General features: G+C 38.9%; 1 protein-coding gene across 3 annotated transcripts in view; it reads right to left on the reverse strand.

Moving 5' to 3' along the window:
* LOC103371489 (microtubule-associated serine/threonine-protein kinase 3-like) overlaps positions 1 to 15,735 on the reverse strand; it is a 46,091-nt gene extending 30,356 nt beyond the window's left edge. For 2 of the 3 annotated variants that reach the window (XM_008300836.1, XM_008300834.1), the window contains exons 1-4: positions 15,403 to 15,735; positions 7,707 to 7,795; positions 1,704 to 1,773; positions 911 to 989 (exon numbers count right to left, since the gene is read on the reverse strand). In XM_008300836.1, the coding sequence (XP_008299058.1) occupies positions 911 to 989; positions 1,704 to 1,773; positions 7,707 to 7,795; positions 15,403 to 15,662 (498 nt within the window). In that variant the 5' untranslated portion in view covers positions 15,663 to 15,735. Of the gene's footprint in view, positions 1 to 910; positions 990 to 1,435; positions 1,457 to 1,703; positions 1,774 to 7,706; positions 7,796 to 15,402 lie in introns of all 3 variants that reach the window. The other variant, XM_008300835.1, reaches the window with a different exon arrangement.
* Positions 15,736 to 16,205: the final 470 nt, after the last annotated feature.

A 16,205-nucleotide genomic window follows, 5' to 3' on the forward strand; every position in this document is an offset into this window, starting at 1 on the left:
AAAAAAAGGAAACTTCTTGAAAAAAATGTACTTGAACTACTTGAAAAAGTAGCTCCAGTTGTTACTAATGGTGTCTCTACATGCTGTGGATAGTTTATTACTTACATTTTGATTTGTTCTCATACTTGTCTCTTCTCTACTCTGTGTAAACACATAGTGAAGCTCAGCTGAAAAGTCCCTGAATTTTTGTCATACGACTGTAGTTCACAGCTGAGTCAAACATGGCTTTCCAGTTCCAGTATCTAGTTTTCTACAGAAATTGGTTTTAAGCAGAAGGTTTATTTTAAGCAAATTCATAAATGAGACATGTAGAACAAAGTGCTTTTGATGGGGCTTTTAAGTTTCGTGATAAAACTGCACATTACAGGTGAATCGTTCAAGCATTGCCAGAAAATTCTAAATGCAATGATTCTCTGTTTTCACAGTCTTCTGTTGTGATAAATGGTGTAATTTCAGCATTTTAAAAAAAACATGCATTTTAAAACTGAAAATCTAAAAATTACTAAAAAAGTTCTTCTTTTCTTTAGTAGAGTTTTCTACAGATGATTTTAAATGTTGATCGTGTTCATTTCATCATGCAGCCTTATTAAGAATACAACTAATGTAATATCTCTTTGAGCATGTTTCTTTTCATAGTACGCTGTGAATTTTTCATAATTTAATTAAGAGTTAATTCTAATAATGCTGTAACATGATAAATTTGGTAGAACTAAATCTTGTTTAAGAAAGGCCTGTAGTTTAAATTTAAATCACATGGCGATATTAGTCAGAAAATTTGCAAGTACACAGCTTTCTCTTCTCCAGTAGCTCAGGTTCATCTCTAAAATCCTGACATCTGTGATTCTGTTTCCGTGAAACTGATCAGGTGGACATTTCTTGATGCCAGATGGTGTGAGTGCACGATGCTTACAGAGACGGTGGAGCTGGGTGTGTTGGTTCCATATCCGGAGGAGGGAAGAGAGGCCAACGACCAGCGGCGACCATCAGTCCTGTAAGCACAACCGCAAAGACAAACACATGACACTCCATGACAGACTCAACACATCAACAATTATTAAAAAATACTAATCATTAACAAGAACTTGTCTTTGAACAAGGACAGGTTCTTATTGCAACATGCTAATTTTCCATGTTTGTCTTCAAAACATGTGAGATAACTTCTTAATTCCTAATGATCACACGGTTGCTGATGAATGGTGACCTTTCTCTGGTGTTGTTTAAAATGAATCCAATTAGTAACTGTACACTACACAAAACAGCAGAAATTAGAGAAACAACAAAACAGATGACAGTACAACTAAAACTATATGCCAGAACGATGTGAACGAAAACTTCAGAAGACAAACTAATGAAAGGGGTGTGAACATAAAGTGTACTTCTGACAAATGTGGGTAATGATTACTTAAGGGCAAACAGAAGCCTAACATGAAGTTACCTGTCTGCTCTGTGGCAATGACTGTGGATTATAATAAAAAAAAAAATACAGAATTACATGATATCATGTTGAGAAATGGTATAAAATAAATATGTCACCGATGCTGTTAACAAGCTGCATATTTACACATGTGCTGCATAAAAAAATATTCATGTATTTACTGATTGAGTTGTTGCAAATCAATGTTCATGTTTTCAACAATCCTGCTTCCTTTGGTCGTCACTGACTGATTTGTTAAGGTGAAAAAGAACAAGCATGGTCAGGTTACCTTCGTGCAAAGGAGAAATGAGCAGAGGCACTAGGAGAGAAATTTCTAGGACTGTCCTGTGGGCTTGTTCCTGCAGGAAAAACAGAAACAGAAAATGGGACAAAGCTAATTTAAAAGAGGAAAACCAGCAGAGCAGAAAATGTCAATCAGACCAGATTCCAATTTAAATTTGCAGCCAAAACAAAGGTTACACACTGAAGGCTACAAGATCACAGATCAGATTACCAGCACAAAAATGTCACAAACAAACAAATAATCTCAGGTCATTTTTACATCTTTGAAACATTCCCTGAAAGATTCCTTAAGAGACAACACACAAACACAACCACACACATCTTTGGATGATCCACAAAAGAATCCAAATCTTCAAACCAATCGCATGTAGAAGAACTTTCCTGCCGTGGAAATCCTCTCATGCCCTGTCCTTTAAGTCCTGGATACATGATGCCATGTCCTTGTCAAAACTGGAGAAAATCTAATTGTCCATAGGGAGGTGTCTCTGATAGATTCTCTTCCTACTGGCAACCATTAATCAGTTATTTTGAGTCGCTGCCTGCCAGTGAAATATCACAGTAGAGTATGTTCTGGGTGTGTCTGCGATGTATGACTGCCTTGCCGCCTGTTTGAACCCAGTCATGGAAAGAGCTGTGGGTGTTATTTGCATGTTCCCATGTGTACATACCTCAGTTACTAGCTAAATATTCTAAGTTTAGGACTCTCGTGAGTAATGAAACGGCCTTGATGGGATGATTAAATGATTCTGTCCTTGTTTTGACATTTAGTACTGATATTATATATACACTGAGTTTCTATTTCTGTGTTATTAGTGTAATTTATTCTTGTCTTTATTTCCATTTTAGCCCAAATGTCATAGTTGCTGTATTAATTTATAATCTTTATCTATTGTGCAATGCTATCGCTTTACTCCTTGTCAAAGAGGCCAGTGGGATGAGGTGCAAGCAGCCGCTTAAAGAACGTTCTGGGTTAGAAAACAGCAACATTCTAAAAACTGGAAATGCCATGTGTAATACTTCTACTTTTGAATACATCACACTGCTTCAAAGAATAATAAAATAGCTGTAAACAATTCAACTAAAAGCCAACTATTTTGATAACTGGCATATCCTTTGTTTTTAAGAAAAGAAAATCTGAATTCTCTGATTTTCAGCTTCTTAAATGTAAAGTTTTCTGGGTTCGTTCATCCTTTGTGACAGTAAACTGAATATCTTTGGGTTGTGGGCAAAACAAAGCATTTGGGAATGTCATCTTGGGCTTTGGGAACCACTGGACAACATTTTTTTTTTCCATTTTCTGACATTTTATGGACCAAACAACTAATCAATTATTCAAGAATCACATCATTCATTGTGGCCCTACTTTCCTCTTTATTAAAGTACTGAAAAAACACGCCACCATACCAGACCTTTAGAATTTGTATAGATTCCACCAAACAATGACAGTTTTACAGCAAACAGTTATTAATAGAATCAGGAATCCTATCTGGACCGTAACCCCTAAACATGTTTTGCTTATTTAGCACACCCAAAAAATTGATACCAGAAGAACTTACATAAGATGCCATTTAAAAGGAAGCATCTTTTAGCCTTTGCAGTCTTCAAGTCTAAAAATGTGCTTGTAGCATGTGGCAAAAACATAATGTAAACAAGATGGAATCATTTTATGCAAAACCCTTTTGATTCTTTTGTCCAGTCAACGTTCACAGACTAAAGGACTATAAATAATTGAGGAAAGGATCTTTATGATACTTCAAAAGTTGGGAGTCACCCCAGTTTGGTACTCGTGGTTTCCATAAAATTAACCGAGCAGTTAAAGTGGGGAGTCTCACAGATCTAATTATTTGTTCCTTTTGACAAAACAATTGTACTTTTACATAGAATGCTAAGCTGCTCTGAGTTAGTTTAAACTGGTTACCAGCAACCGGGTGGCCTGTTAAGAGGTGAAAGTGTCTCAGTGTAATTGCAGTAATCATCAGCACACGCACAGGAGGTGGCAGGTTTAGTCAAATGTTTTTGATAGCCTGCAGTAATCCATACGACATTGCATGAGATTCATAACATTCAGAAACAAGGTCAGCAAGCAGGCAAACTAAATCCACCCGCAGCTGATTCCAAAGTATCATTTTCACCACCAGCGTATTCATTGAATGCATATTTTCCATCTAAACAGACGGTTTGTTTGGTTCCATGTCAATTCTAATCCTCATCCTCATGTGTCTTATCCACCTTCCACTTGCTAGTTATAGTAAAACTGTATTCTTGGACAAGTTTGTTTTTAAGAGCCTCTTGATTTTCACACTGCATGCAGAGACGTGTCTGAATGTCAAACACATGATGCCTGATGGAAGCGTTCGGTGCACTTTAATACTCTCTTCTCACTGATCCTAAACGGTTGAACTTCTGAGGGATGGTGATTTGCTTTGTAAATGTGATAGTTGTAAAGCTAGAAAAGCCTGACAGGCACAGAAGTCATCAAAACCACCTTGATGTTGCTATAAAAATTCAAGTGAGCAAAAAAAAAGAAGACTGATGCTGAAATGCAGTTCGACCTCAGTTAATTTACAGTGAAAATCCAAGAAAAGTCTCTGTACACTTTACCAGGTCAGAGGCTTCACAAGTAAAAACATACAAACAGGAAGGCAAAAAGCGAAGAATGTTAATATGACAACATGATGACGGTTATAAAAAGGTCATATTCCAGCTGTAACTAAACCAAAGCAGGAAACAGTTGATGATTAACCAGTTGTGAAAGTAAAAGGAGTTGCCACCACAACATTAGAGATGTTTGAGGGAGATTTGAAAAGCTCAGCAGAGCCAGTTTCCTGTCCTTGCAGTTTATTCCAAAGAAGAGAAGCTCGATGAGCAAACACCCAAAAATGATAGGTTAAATCTAGGAATGGTTAAGTAAGACTGGAGATGTAGGAAGGAGCCAGTACATTTACAAAATGTTTCTGAGGATTTTGAAATCAACCCTCCTTGTATTGGTAGCCAACGGACAGACATCAGGACACACGTTATATGATCAGACGTCTTAGATCTTGTTTGGAATCCAAATGAAAACCTCCCGCTGCCATCATGGGTAGGAAAGATACCAGAGCACTGCAGTGGTTGAAACAAGGATTTCAGCTATCAAAATAGTTAAACACAAAGTAAACGTCTCAAAGAAGGGAGTGGCTTGATTTAATATTCACAAATGGGAAAAGCAAAGAAACAAAACAGTGTGTAACAGGGTAATAATAATGTTGGCCAGTTATCATCCTGGAGGAGCATTGGATCTGATATTCATTATTTTTCAATCAAATAACATTAATTGATATAAAAAGTGCTATTTTGGCTCTGTGGCAGCTGCCTTTCTCTGTCTATTGTCTCGAGTCCTGCCACAGCAATACCTGATTGGTTACACGTCACGATTAACAGTTATTCAACACTGAAGGAACGTTGAAAAGTCCACTTTGAATTATCTGAAACAAAAATAAGCAACAAAGTTTTATGGTAGAGTTTGTGTTAATGTGAATTTTGGCACCAGGGTTTCCATTTTTTACAGTGTATATCAGCTCCAAATATCAGCTATGAGTCTCCTTTATTACCAATAAGCAGCATCTTACGCGACCCAGAAACAAAACTTATTGGTCGACTACTGCGAGCAATATGTATCACGTTTTTTAACTTGTACAGTCATTGAATCATACGCTGCTCAACAATCTGACCATCTGCCTTCGGGTTCCAATAGTATGACCACATCTTCATTTAGGTGCAGCGAAGCCAGTTTTAAATAAAGATTGTTCATCCTTCATCAGTTCTGTTTACTAAAAAAAACAAACATTAAACACTGGCAGCTTCTCGCTAACTGTTGACTGTTTGACATTTAAAAGGACAAGTAATTGTTATAAAGACATTTTCTTCTTTGCTTCTATTTTTTTGTGTTTGGTAGCATTTCTTATGTCTCTTACTGTTTGTATTTTATTTGACTTTTACATATAAACAAACATTTGCTATATTCAGGCTAATCAGTTCACACAGTGCTGTTTAAGCCCATCAGTGCCAGGTAAATCAAAGTGTATTTTGCATGACACTGGGCATTTTAAAACTGGTTCAAGTGATGACATATCCATGCTGTTGCACTGGTATCACTATGTTTTACATTAGCCAGCGCTGACTGGTTTGTCAGAGCCGAGGAGGGGACAGAGCTACAGCAACTCAGAGTATGGCGGAAAAAACGTAGGATGCATCTAAGGGGGGGAAGGTTTATGATGCTCCGGATAAAAGACGAAAGTCTTTGTTCAGAGAAAGGACAACAATCTTGAAAGACATAAGTCATAAGAAGGTGGTGGCAGTGTTTGTGTAATTATTCCCACTGCCAATAGGGGGAGACAAAATGTGTGCACTGTAGTTTCAATGGGTTTGTGGGCGGAGCTAAGAGATGGACGCAGCTTCGGTGTTCACTCAAAATAGTGATGGCTGGAATTGTTTTGGTGGAATAATGGATAATCCACCAACAAAAATTTGCAGGGCTTCATTACTGCACAATCGAAATCTTTTAACATTTTCATTGTAGCAGGCTGCTGCCTAGAAAATGTTGTTGTTGTTTCCTGTAGCGAAGTTGATTTTGAAAATGGTAACAGACAGATAGCGGAAGGGAAGGAGAAGCCGGCTGACGGTAGCGGCCAGTGGCAGGTTTATACCCACAGCCCACAATCTTTACGAGAGATCTTTGTACATACTTTTAGCTTACAAACTCTCCTTAACTACCTTTGACCTACAGCTGTCAAGATGTTGTTGAAAAGCTTTGGCCCACTAAACACTTTCTGAAAGGCACCAATTAGAAGTTGTGTTTTCAAAACCAACGTGTGAAAACAAACCTACGGTCCAACATTAGTCAGACATAATTACATCCTTCACTGAATAGCTAATTAACCACAGGTTCCAATGCCATCACCTCCTGTGGTGACAAAGACGGGCCTTTTCCATACTGAGGAACAAGGACAGAGCCACTGAACCTTGTTAGTGATGAATGTCACCTATTAATTGCTTTATAATCTTCATAACAGCCAGTTAAAGATGATAAGCTCTTCCTTTGGGAGTGCACCAGAGGAGACTGACTGTTAGGAACATTGTCAAGAGGAACAACAGGAAATATGAGCAGAGCATTCAGAGGAAAAACATCAACTCTCTGCAGAAACCTGCCTAATTATTGCACGTCACCAGCATATATGTCAATGCATCCAGCTAAAAGACTGCACTGAAAAGATGTTTTTCTTACCTTTGGTACCAATATTACGTCTGAGCCACAGTGTTAAGTCATCCCAGAGCTGAACACACTCATTAGCCAGAACACTTTCTAAGCCTGAATCCATCTTGAAGACTGGGCTCCTTCGTTAGGCTGAGATACAGACTAAACACTGCGAGTGGCGGCTCTGCTTTTGCTGACCAATGCCAGGAAATAAAACGCCCTGTGGTAAATGAGGCCTCCCCTCCCTCTGCTCCTGTGCATTTCCTCTCTGCAGGCCGCCACTTCCTCCCCCAAAACAATCACTGCCTTTTAATTTGCCACAGTGCTATTAGATTCTAATGCAAACTGCACAGAACTGACCTCACTAAGACAAGGGAAATCTACAAAACAGACTTAAGCATTACTTTCTAGTGCTTTGTGTTCTCTCACGAGCATCTGATGTTACTGTCTGTCAACACTTTTCAGTGTACACATGCATTTTAATCCGTTTGATCATATCAATATTGTATGAAGGAGCCACAAAACTGCTGCCATTTGAACACCGATATGTGCTGTTGCAAAGATTGTACTTTGCATTTTCCTGTGTTGTTTCTCAAATTATTTTTCTTTTTTTTTTTTTTGCATTACACAATGGACTGAATTCCTGTTGGAGAACTCTGAATTAGTGGCTCCTCCTCTGTGCACCCAGTGAGTATGTTTGCAACACTGAGACGGCGCTCACACATGAGCAGACACATGAACTGGACACACACTCACCTGTCAGGGAGGAGAGAGGGGAGTGAGGTCGTGGTAAACCTGAAGACTGACCGCTTCCTATCAGGCTTTTTCTGTTGCTCGTCCTGCAGCTGTGAAACCAGAGGTACATATTAGGCAGAAAAACAGACAAAACTGTAAAACAGACAAATAAAACTAAACTATCAAAATAAAACAAAAAGAAAAAATTAAAAAAAGAAAAGACTTTTTACAAGATAAGTTTAAAGAAGAGATTTAGTTGATTTCAGTAGAAGGGAGTTTTAGAGCTGAGGGGCTCTTCAGATTTTAGTCTTGAGCCAGAAATATTCAATCTCGCCTGAACAACACAATAACATTTTCTTAATCGCACATCTGCAACATGTCTTTCAATTCCTGCCTGCACCCACAAACAGTTTCATTGATTTTACTCATCACACAGGATAATCACAATTTTTTACTGTATAGCAGGGGTGCCCAATCCTGGTCCTTGAGAGCCCCTATCCTGCATGTTTTAGATGTTTCCCTCTTCCAACACACCTGATTCACATGATCAGGATCGTTATCAGGCTTCTGCAGAGCTTCATGATGAGTTGATCATTTGAATCAGGTGTGTTGGAAGAGGGAAACATCTAAAACATGCTGGATAGGGGCTCTCAAGGACCAGGATTGGGCACTCTTGTTGTATAGTAAAGAGATGCATCACATTCTCTAAGTGCCCACGGGTGTTCCTGTAAAAAATGGTGGCTCTACATACTACAAATATTTTACAACTTCCTTTTTTTGTGTTTGTTTCCATACTTGTCCCCCATCTGCTCTGTGGAAACACATACTGCAGTTCAACCCAGTTCAGTCAAAGGTTTCTGAATTTTAGTCATGTGACTGTTGATTGCAGCTGAGTCCACAATGGCTGCTCAGTTGAACCGAAGACAGGGATTTTTTTTATTTTTCAACAGAATCTGCTAAAAGAAAATAGTGACAAATAAGCCCACAAATGTGACAGGAGCAGAAAACTCCCAGACATTGCTTGTGGTTCAGAGGGTTAAAAAAATACAATTACTACAGCCTTACTTTGCTTTCACAAATACCTATTCTGACTAAAATTTCTGTCAGCAGTACCTAAATCATGTGTTGTGACCCATGTCATCCTTTCAGTTTGGCAAAGCGTTACTTCTCTGTAAACTTTAGATTGTGAATTTAACCATACTGTGGATGTTAATGTCAACTCTGAAAGTGTGAGAAAAATGCCAAGTGCCTGCAGACAGACAAGTTCTACTTTTTCTAATTTTTATTTATTCCTATAAAGTATTCAATTACGCTCATTACACACACTGCAATGTATGTATTTCTGCATCAGTTGCTCTATTACAATGGCAAAACACTCCCTTAAGATATTCTACTTGCCCTGATACAGAAGAAAACAGTAAAAGATGGTGCCTGCTGTGCCATCAAAACAAGAGGCAGAGCATCTTAGTTCAGTCACCATGATGCTTTTGCATTTGTTGGTCATGTTGATACAGGACTGTGACTCACAAGGAGCCAAACTGATCAACAGCGCGTGACTCATAAATGAAGCCGAGTTTTTAACCTTGAGAGAGAAATTAAATATTTCAGTGCAAAAGCAACTTCAGTGTTTAATGTCCCGCTTAGTGCTGGATTTAAAATTTCAAACTAGAGGCTGTCTGTCAGTGGAAAGACATAATGCCTGAAGAACATGAATTCACTTCAAGGTCAGAGACTCAATGACATCCTGTTACATAACCTCCTCAGAGGTCTGAACCATTTCCAACTGAGTTTTTAAGCTGCTATTCAATAATCCTTTTCATTGTACTAATGACACAAAACATATTTATTCTCCAGTTTTCTCTTTAGTGTTTGAATATTGAAACAAACAAAAAATAAAGATGTTTTATTTAGAGCAGAAACACAGAGTTGCTTGGCTAAAGGATAAAGACCTCCAGCAACACAGATGCACAACAGAGGTTCATGTCAGAGAGACACAGTGTCGGTTAGTCACAGGTGCAGCTGCCTGTCTGTGTGTTGCAGCACACAGCGATCAAATTCACATGGGCTTCTGCAATGATGCGGAAATGCACGAGCGGGCAGCCTTCATCTGTTTCTTAACGCTACTGCAGAGCAGCTCCAACAGGTGCCACTGCAGAGCCCTCAGAGCCTCAATGTCACATCAGCAATAGTGAAGAGCTATGCAACTTCTCACCACAGTTGATAATGATTTGCAGTAAGGTCTCGACACTCGGCGCTCTCAAAAGACTAGATTTACTAGAGGCTTATACAAAAACAAACAAGAGTAATGCTGGATGGTAGAGACTCCCATTTTTATTGCCTGCAAGCATTCAATTTATCAGACAACTCAAAATTGGTCATGCTAGGATTAAAAACACACATTGCTCTGACAATACAGCACTGTATATTAGATACACCACAACTTTGACAAGGCCTAACTATAACTTGAATGTTGTGGTGAACACTTTTTGCAACTCAAACAGTTTAAATATGACACTTCAGTATGAGTTGAAAGCAACACACGACCTCTGATTAGAGCAGCTTAATGTTTTATTACTAGTAAATCAAGACTGTATTTGGAAAACCGATCAGCTTAGCGGCATCATCCATGTGCCTCTAACAGATGAGTCTGATACTCACAGAAGTCAACTCCACTACATGGATGGCATCGTCAACCACATTATTTAGTGGCCCTTAAATCAGGTTATTTTCGTAGCAGTGGAACACTTTATCTACCTCAATAATGCTGAAGTAGCTCAGTTAGGCGATATTTGGAAAGAGAAGATTTTCAGTGACAGTGAAGATGCTTGTGACAGAAAACAGAGCATCCAAAACTAATGATTCAGGTTTTTTTTGTGGATTTTTCCATCTGTGCACAAATAAAATCACACAAATTCATGAAATAACCTTTTATAACATTAAAAAAACAAACAAAAAAAAACACGACAGAGATTCTTCTTGTGAAAAATTAAAGACTGTTTCAAAGACTTTTTAGTCTTATATCAACACGGCATTTAGCTAACGCAGAATTGATGCAACAATAGATAAATATCAGTTGGTGATATGTTTGCGTAGCAGCAGCCAACAAGATAAATACCAGATGCTGATGTAAAGTCGGGGTATTGGTGTATCTCCACCTACAATATCTCACTAATTTGATGCCTCAATTTAACCGTAACACTGAAAAGAAAAAAAGAAAAAGCCTTGTTCCTGTTAAACACTCAGCAATTATCCACTTACCACTGTCTAATAGGATGATGAGGACATGATGAAGAAGTGCACAAGGACTGAATATTAACCAATTTGTGATTACTATACCTCACCGCTCTCATGATTATTAAGGAAAGGCTGTTTTTGACGATGCTTAACCCCCTGAACTCCAAGCAATTTCTGGCTGTTTTTTGCTCCTGTCACTCATGCTGCACTGCAATATAAAGTCCTGCACCTCAGTGGAAACAGCTCAGCTATGGCTAGAAGCACAGAGACCTAAAAAAATGCTGTGCATGCAGTATGACACAGTTGTAATGTAATGAATCTTTTTTTTGTTTTTTAAAAAAAGAAAAAGACTAAAGTTACATTCCTTTGATTTATCTATATCACAAAAATATAAAGAAAAAAAACTGGAATCACTATGTACAACATCTTTTTGCTTTGTATAAATACAGCCTGCAGTTAAACCTAGTTCAGCCTGAGTCCCTAAGTTTTGGTCACTGCTGGGTCAATAACGGCTTCATGGTTGTGTGAGGAGTGTGGAATTTTAGATTTTTTATTTTTTTTTCTCACAATCTGCTTTCCACAGATTCTTATTCTTATTATTGTTATTATTATTATTATTATTGTCATTTTACAAACAAATAGTATAAAATAAAATGATTTCAATGAAATATCATGATGTTAGGCTTAGATATGGAAAACGTCCCTAACCAAACTACACACGGCAGACGATTAGCTCAAGGACTGTTCAGTTAAAAATGTGATAACTCGCTGTGTTTCTGGCTGATGAATAGTGTACTTCTGGTGATTTGGCAAAGACAAGAGGCCCTTCAAACCTGCTGGTGGGGTCTGAGGTTCAGTCACAGAGATAATTCCTGTTATTTGGATGATGATGAGGCACATGTGAGCAATTTCTGCATTTCAAGCCAAATGTGATGTGAGGATTTGACCTGCAGGATATTGATCTTCCACTGTGGGAGTTTTGCATTCAATTGAATCAATGAGCTTGTAGAATCTAATCTAGAAGCATAGCAGCAAAAAGACACAAAATTTGCACTTAATTTAGTAGATTTCTCTCACAAAACAAAAGGAATTTGTTGCTAAAATTCACACAACTGTACCAGAAGGTAAACCAAAGTCAAGTGTAACAAGACATGACAAACTCAAAAACCCTGAGGCCAACCACCACCTTCACATGGTTAAGCACCTGCTGAGACAACAGACCAGTGCAGAATGATATGCTACTTGTACTTCACTGCAGTTTGACTTCTGCCCCCAAAATCCAAATTTATCTCCCGCAATCAGAAGGGAAACCCTGTTTTGACAGCAATCCCAGTCATCCTTGTTTACTCAAGTGGCTTCTAGGGCTAACCCTGCAATCAGGAGTGTGGACACATGCCATGAATCATTTATCATGATGGGGAGGGAGTGAATAATATCTGGTACACAGGTGCTCAGTCAAAGAGGATCAGATTTAACGAGATCTATTTATACCCTCTCACTGTGGATTAGGCCAAGAGAATGCCACAGTGCTGCCCAATCAAGCCTCTTGTTGCCTCACTCTCACTCCCCATCCCAGTGTTTTGTATCATCACGACCCCCACTACAGAACTGAGTGCCAATCATGGACACATTAAAATGCTCTCTGAACCTCAAAACTCACCAGCAGGTTTGAAAGGCAAGCTATCTTTAAAAAGTTGCCAGATTTACAACATTTATCAGAGCCAGAAAAAGTTAAAAATCAGTGTCATTCAGTTTCGTGGAGACACGTAACCAAATCTGAGGGTGAATCATCCAAATCATCTTAATCTAAATGTCTCATTTAAACATTTGCAATAAATAAACAGTTTTCAATCACCAGATGCAGTAATAGAAATAAAAAAAAAAAACTGACACTTGGCATAACCAAAAAGCCATTTGTGAACCAGCTGCCACTAACAATCACATTACAAAAATTCAGGGATTATCCGTCTAAATTACTCTGTTTACGCAGAGCAGACAGGAGACAAGAATTAAAAACGTAAGTAACAAAATATCTGTTTTGTGTAGAGTTGCCATTGTTGACCATGTGAGCACTTGATTCCAGGTTTTTTTTAATTTTTGCAAAATAAATAAGTTTCAAAGTTCAAAATAATAAAATTCACCACTTTAATGATTTATAGCATTATAACTGCGTTATGCTGCAGTAAAGATGTCGTCTTCAGTTCTTTCTACTTATATTTAAATTGTGCTGTTTCCACAGCGGTGCAGGATTTTGTACTGCAGTGAAAAATGAGCCCACAGTGAGTAAAAATGTGACAGGAGCACAAAAATTGCCAGAAACTGCTTGAGGCTCAGAGAGTTAAAATGAATGCTTCTGGTTTACTTTACAAAAAGACAGCCACAGGTTATGATGGCATGCAGGACGTTATGATCACGTGATGCTAAGCTGAGCTTTGGTACCGGCACCTCTGCGGCCACAGCGAGGAGGAGAAATCATGTTGGTATAGAGAAGCTTTAAAGGGGGGATAAAGGAGCCCTGGGCGAAGATGATAGGGAGAAAGTAGGCCAGTGTTTGTGCTGTACTGCAGATGTGTGAGATTCCTGGAACGGATCCATATGAGGTTTAACAGTCTCGGTTACATGCAAAAGCATCAACCTTATCAAACCATTGTTGTGTTACACAGACACAGCTACAAAATCTCTTTTTCAGTGGCTAAAAATACTTTCTGAAGGTGTTCATCAAAGTTAGCGATATTTTACATATCAGAGCTTGTTTTATTTTTTCCTAGATTCATTTTACAGTAACCTACATTACTCTAACACAAAGTAATCTCAATCTGTCAAAAACAATTTCTAAGATTTCAGCTTGGTTACTTATTTGGGCTACAGGAAAATACAAAAATAGATGAAAACCCTTTTGATTCACACAGTTCTGAATCCCGATGAATCTGAAATGTCTGATCCTGACCCATGTCAACAAAAAGCCATGATTAATCTCTTTTACTTCTGCGAGTTTTGCTCCCTCGTCACAGCTGTCAGGTGAGCTGACAAAGCGCAATGACACATAAATTGCTGCTCTGCGCTGACAAACCCAAATTCAAAGTCAGACATATGACACACACTTGTCTATTAATAGTATTTAAAAACTTGCTGCTTGGGTAAAAAGCATGGCAGCTCATTTTTGTAGCCACTGAGTACAGCTGTTTTCTTTGAACTACTGAGGATGTACAGTATTGGACAGAGATTTAGTTTTGATAAATCTCTTGTTGTGGGAGGATTTTATATTTCGACATACAGTGCATGACATTTGAACTTTGTGCCAAATGGCAGCATTGTAAAGTTGTTTGTAAGGTTACAAATTACAGTAGTATGCTGTATCTCTGCCATTTTGGCTTCTAGCCGACAGATGTATCAGCTGCCTTACTGCTGATTGTACAGTGTTCTGATTAAACTAACAGCCGTATTATTTTACGACTGACAACAAACTATTCTGATTATACGTGGAAACGCAGGAACAGCAAACTGAGCTGATTTTATAATTTATAGTCACCGATGATCTGTAATGAAACTTTCTATCTGTTCTTAATATCTGTGTTGCCTTAAATCAGTGATTTGATCATATCTACAGCACTTCACCATTTTATTTATAAAACACAGTAGAAAAACATGGCTGTGATCTCTTAGACTATTATTATTAGTACAGCTCCAGTTTTCAATATCGAAGAAATCTGACAGGAGTTTTCAAATGAAAATATTTATGCACTGATGCAATGTCCCAAAACTGCCAGTATTTTGCGTTAAGCTGTTCTACGCTATAAAATAGGTCACAACAGGGATTAAAAATGAATATGAGTGTATGGGCTTTACCAATTCTGTAGCCCCATCATATACAAAAAACTGGGATCAAGGGGCTTAGCTATAAACCAGTTTCTACACACTCTAAAACCCACAAAGCTGCGAAACCCTTTTAATTCAGCGACATTGGGAATGTTCAAAAAGTCAAATGCAATATAAGGTTTTAAATGAAATCACAACACTTTCACAGGAGACGTCGGAACCAAATATAATTTCTTGGTTTAGGAAACTGTAACAGCAACAATCAGCAACAGAAATTTAAAAAACAATCATCATTTCCACTTTCCGACTGTTAATTATTAGGGATGGCACATAGGAAAGCACACATCCTGTGTAAGGAACATGAGACTGCCTCAACAACAAACATTCAATTACCATTTGACTCACAAAGCAAATAATATACAATAGGCAAGAAGGGAACACCCAGCTTCTTATTCACATTGGCCTCGTAAACCAGCTCAGATAACTGAATGTAAACACAAGGAAAACATATGTGCTGTCACTCACGTGGACAGAAACTACAACTCAGGTCACCTGTGTGGTCACAAAATGACTGTTTTACTCCGTTCAAACTAGATTCTTCAACATAAGAAGGCTGGCATTGCATGAACGAAAGTAAAGCACGCCTTCAAACAGTTTTAAACAATACCTTTTGGACCGGCGCAGGCGAGCTCCGCTGAAGAAATGTGGCATGTTAAAGTTGGACAGTACCGTCCACAGACTAGAATCTGACATTGTGTCCAAGTCATGCCAGAGCGGGAGATGCACGGGCGGCTTTTGGAGGCCTGATGAGGAAAAGCGACGACCCTCAGGGTTCAGGAGGTGGCGACCCCCCAAGCAGTCCTGACAAGTGCTCTCCTTAGGTCCAAACTTCCTCTGCACAGGCACATCTGCAGCCAGCTGCGGCATAAACACACCGGCAGGGAGGACGCGCTGTCCTCCTCTGTCCTCAAACAAAAAAGTAATCCGGGGAGAATCCTGAAAGGCACACAGAGTGTGTGATCCAGGTCAGGTGTTGACAGCCTCCACTGTTGCAGGGATATGACACCTAATACCAGCTGACTTTGTGTTTGCCGTCTCACTGCGACTGTGCTCTGTATCCCAAACACTCCCCCTGCTCCCTTCGCTCAACATGCTTGATATCATGTAACAGGCATCTACCACTTCTCACCGTGTGGAGGGGGGGTTGTGAGACAGAGGGCTACTGCATCATCAGCAGATGCTGCTGTGCACTCACTGCTTTCGCAAACTGGCACCCCTCCAGAAGTCCGGTGGGTCAGTGTATTAAGCAGGACCTATTTGAAATGGAAATGTTGTGCTTTTGCATGGATTCATCTGCCACTGCATAAATTCTTCCCTTAGCTGTTCCTTGCATAGACAGTGCTGCCTCATTCATGTGATGGGAGCCTCACCTTAACTGCATCACCTTTGATCCTTGGCTCACTTTCTTTT

The sequence above is a fragment of the Stegastes partitus genome, unplaced genomic scaffold (genome assembly GCF_000690725.1).
Source record: "Stegastes partitus isolate 25-593 unplaced genomic scaffold, Stegastes_partitus-1.0.2 Scaffold1595, whole genome shotgun sequence".
Lineage (NCBI taxonomy): Eukaryota > Metazoa > Chordata > Actinopteri > Pomacentridae > Stegastes > Stegastes partitus.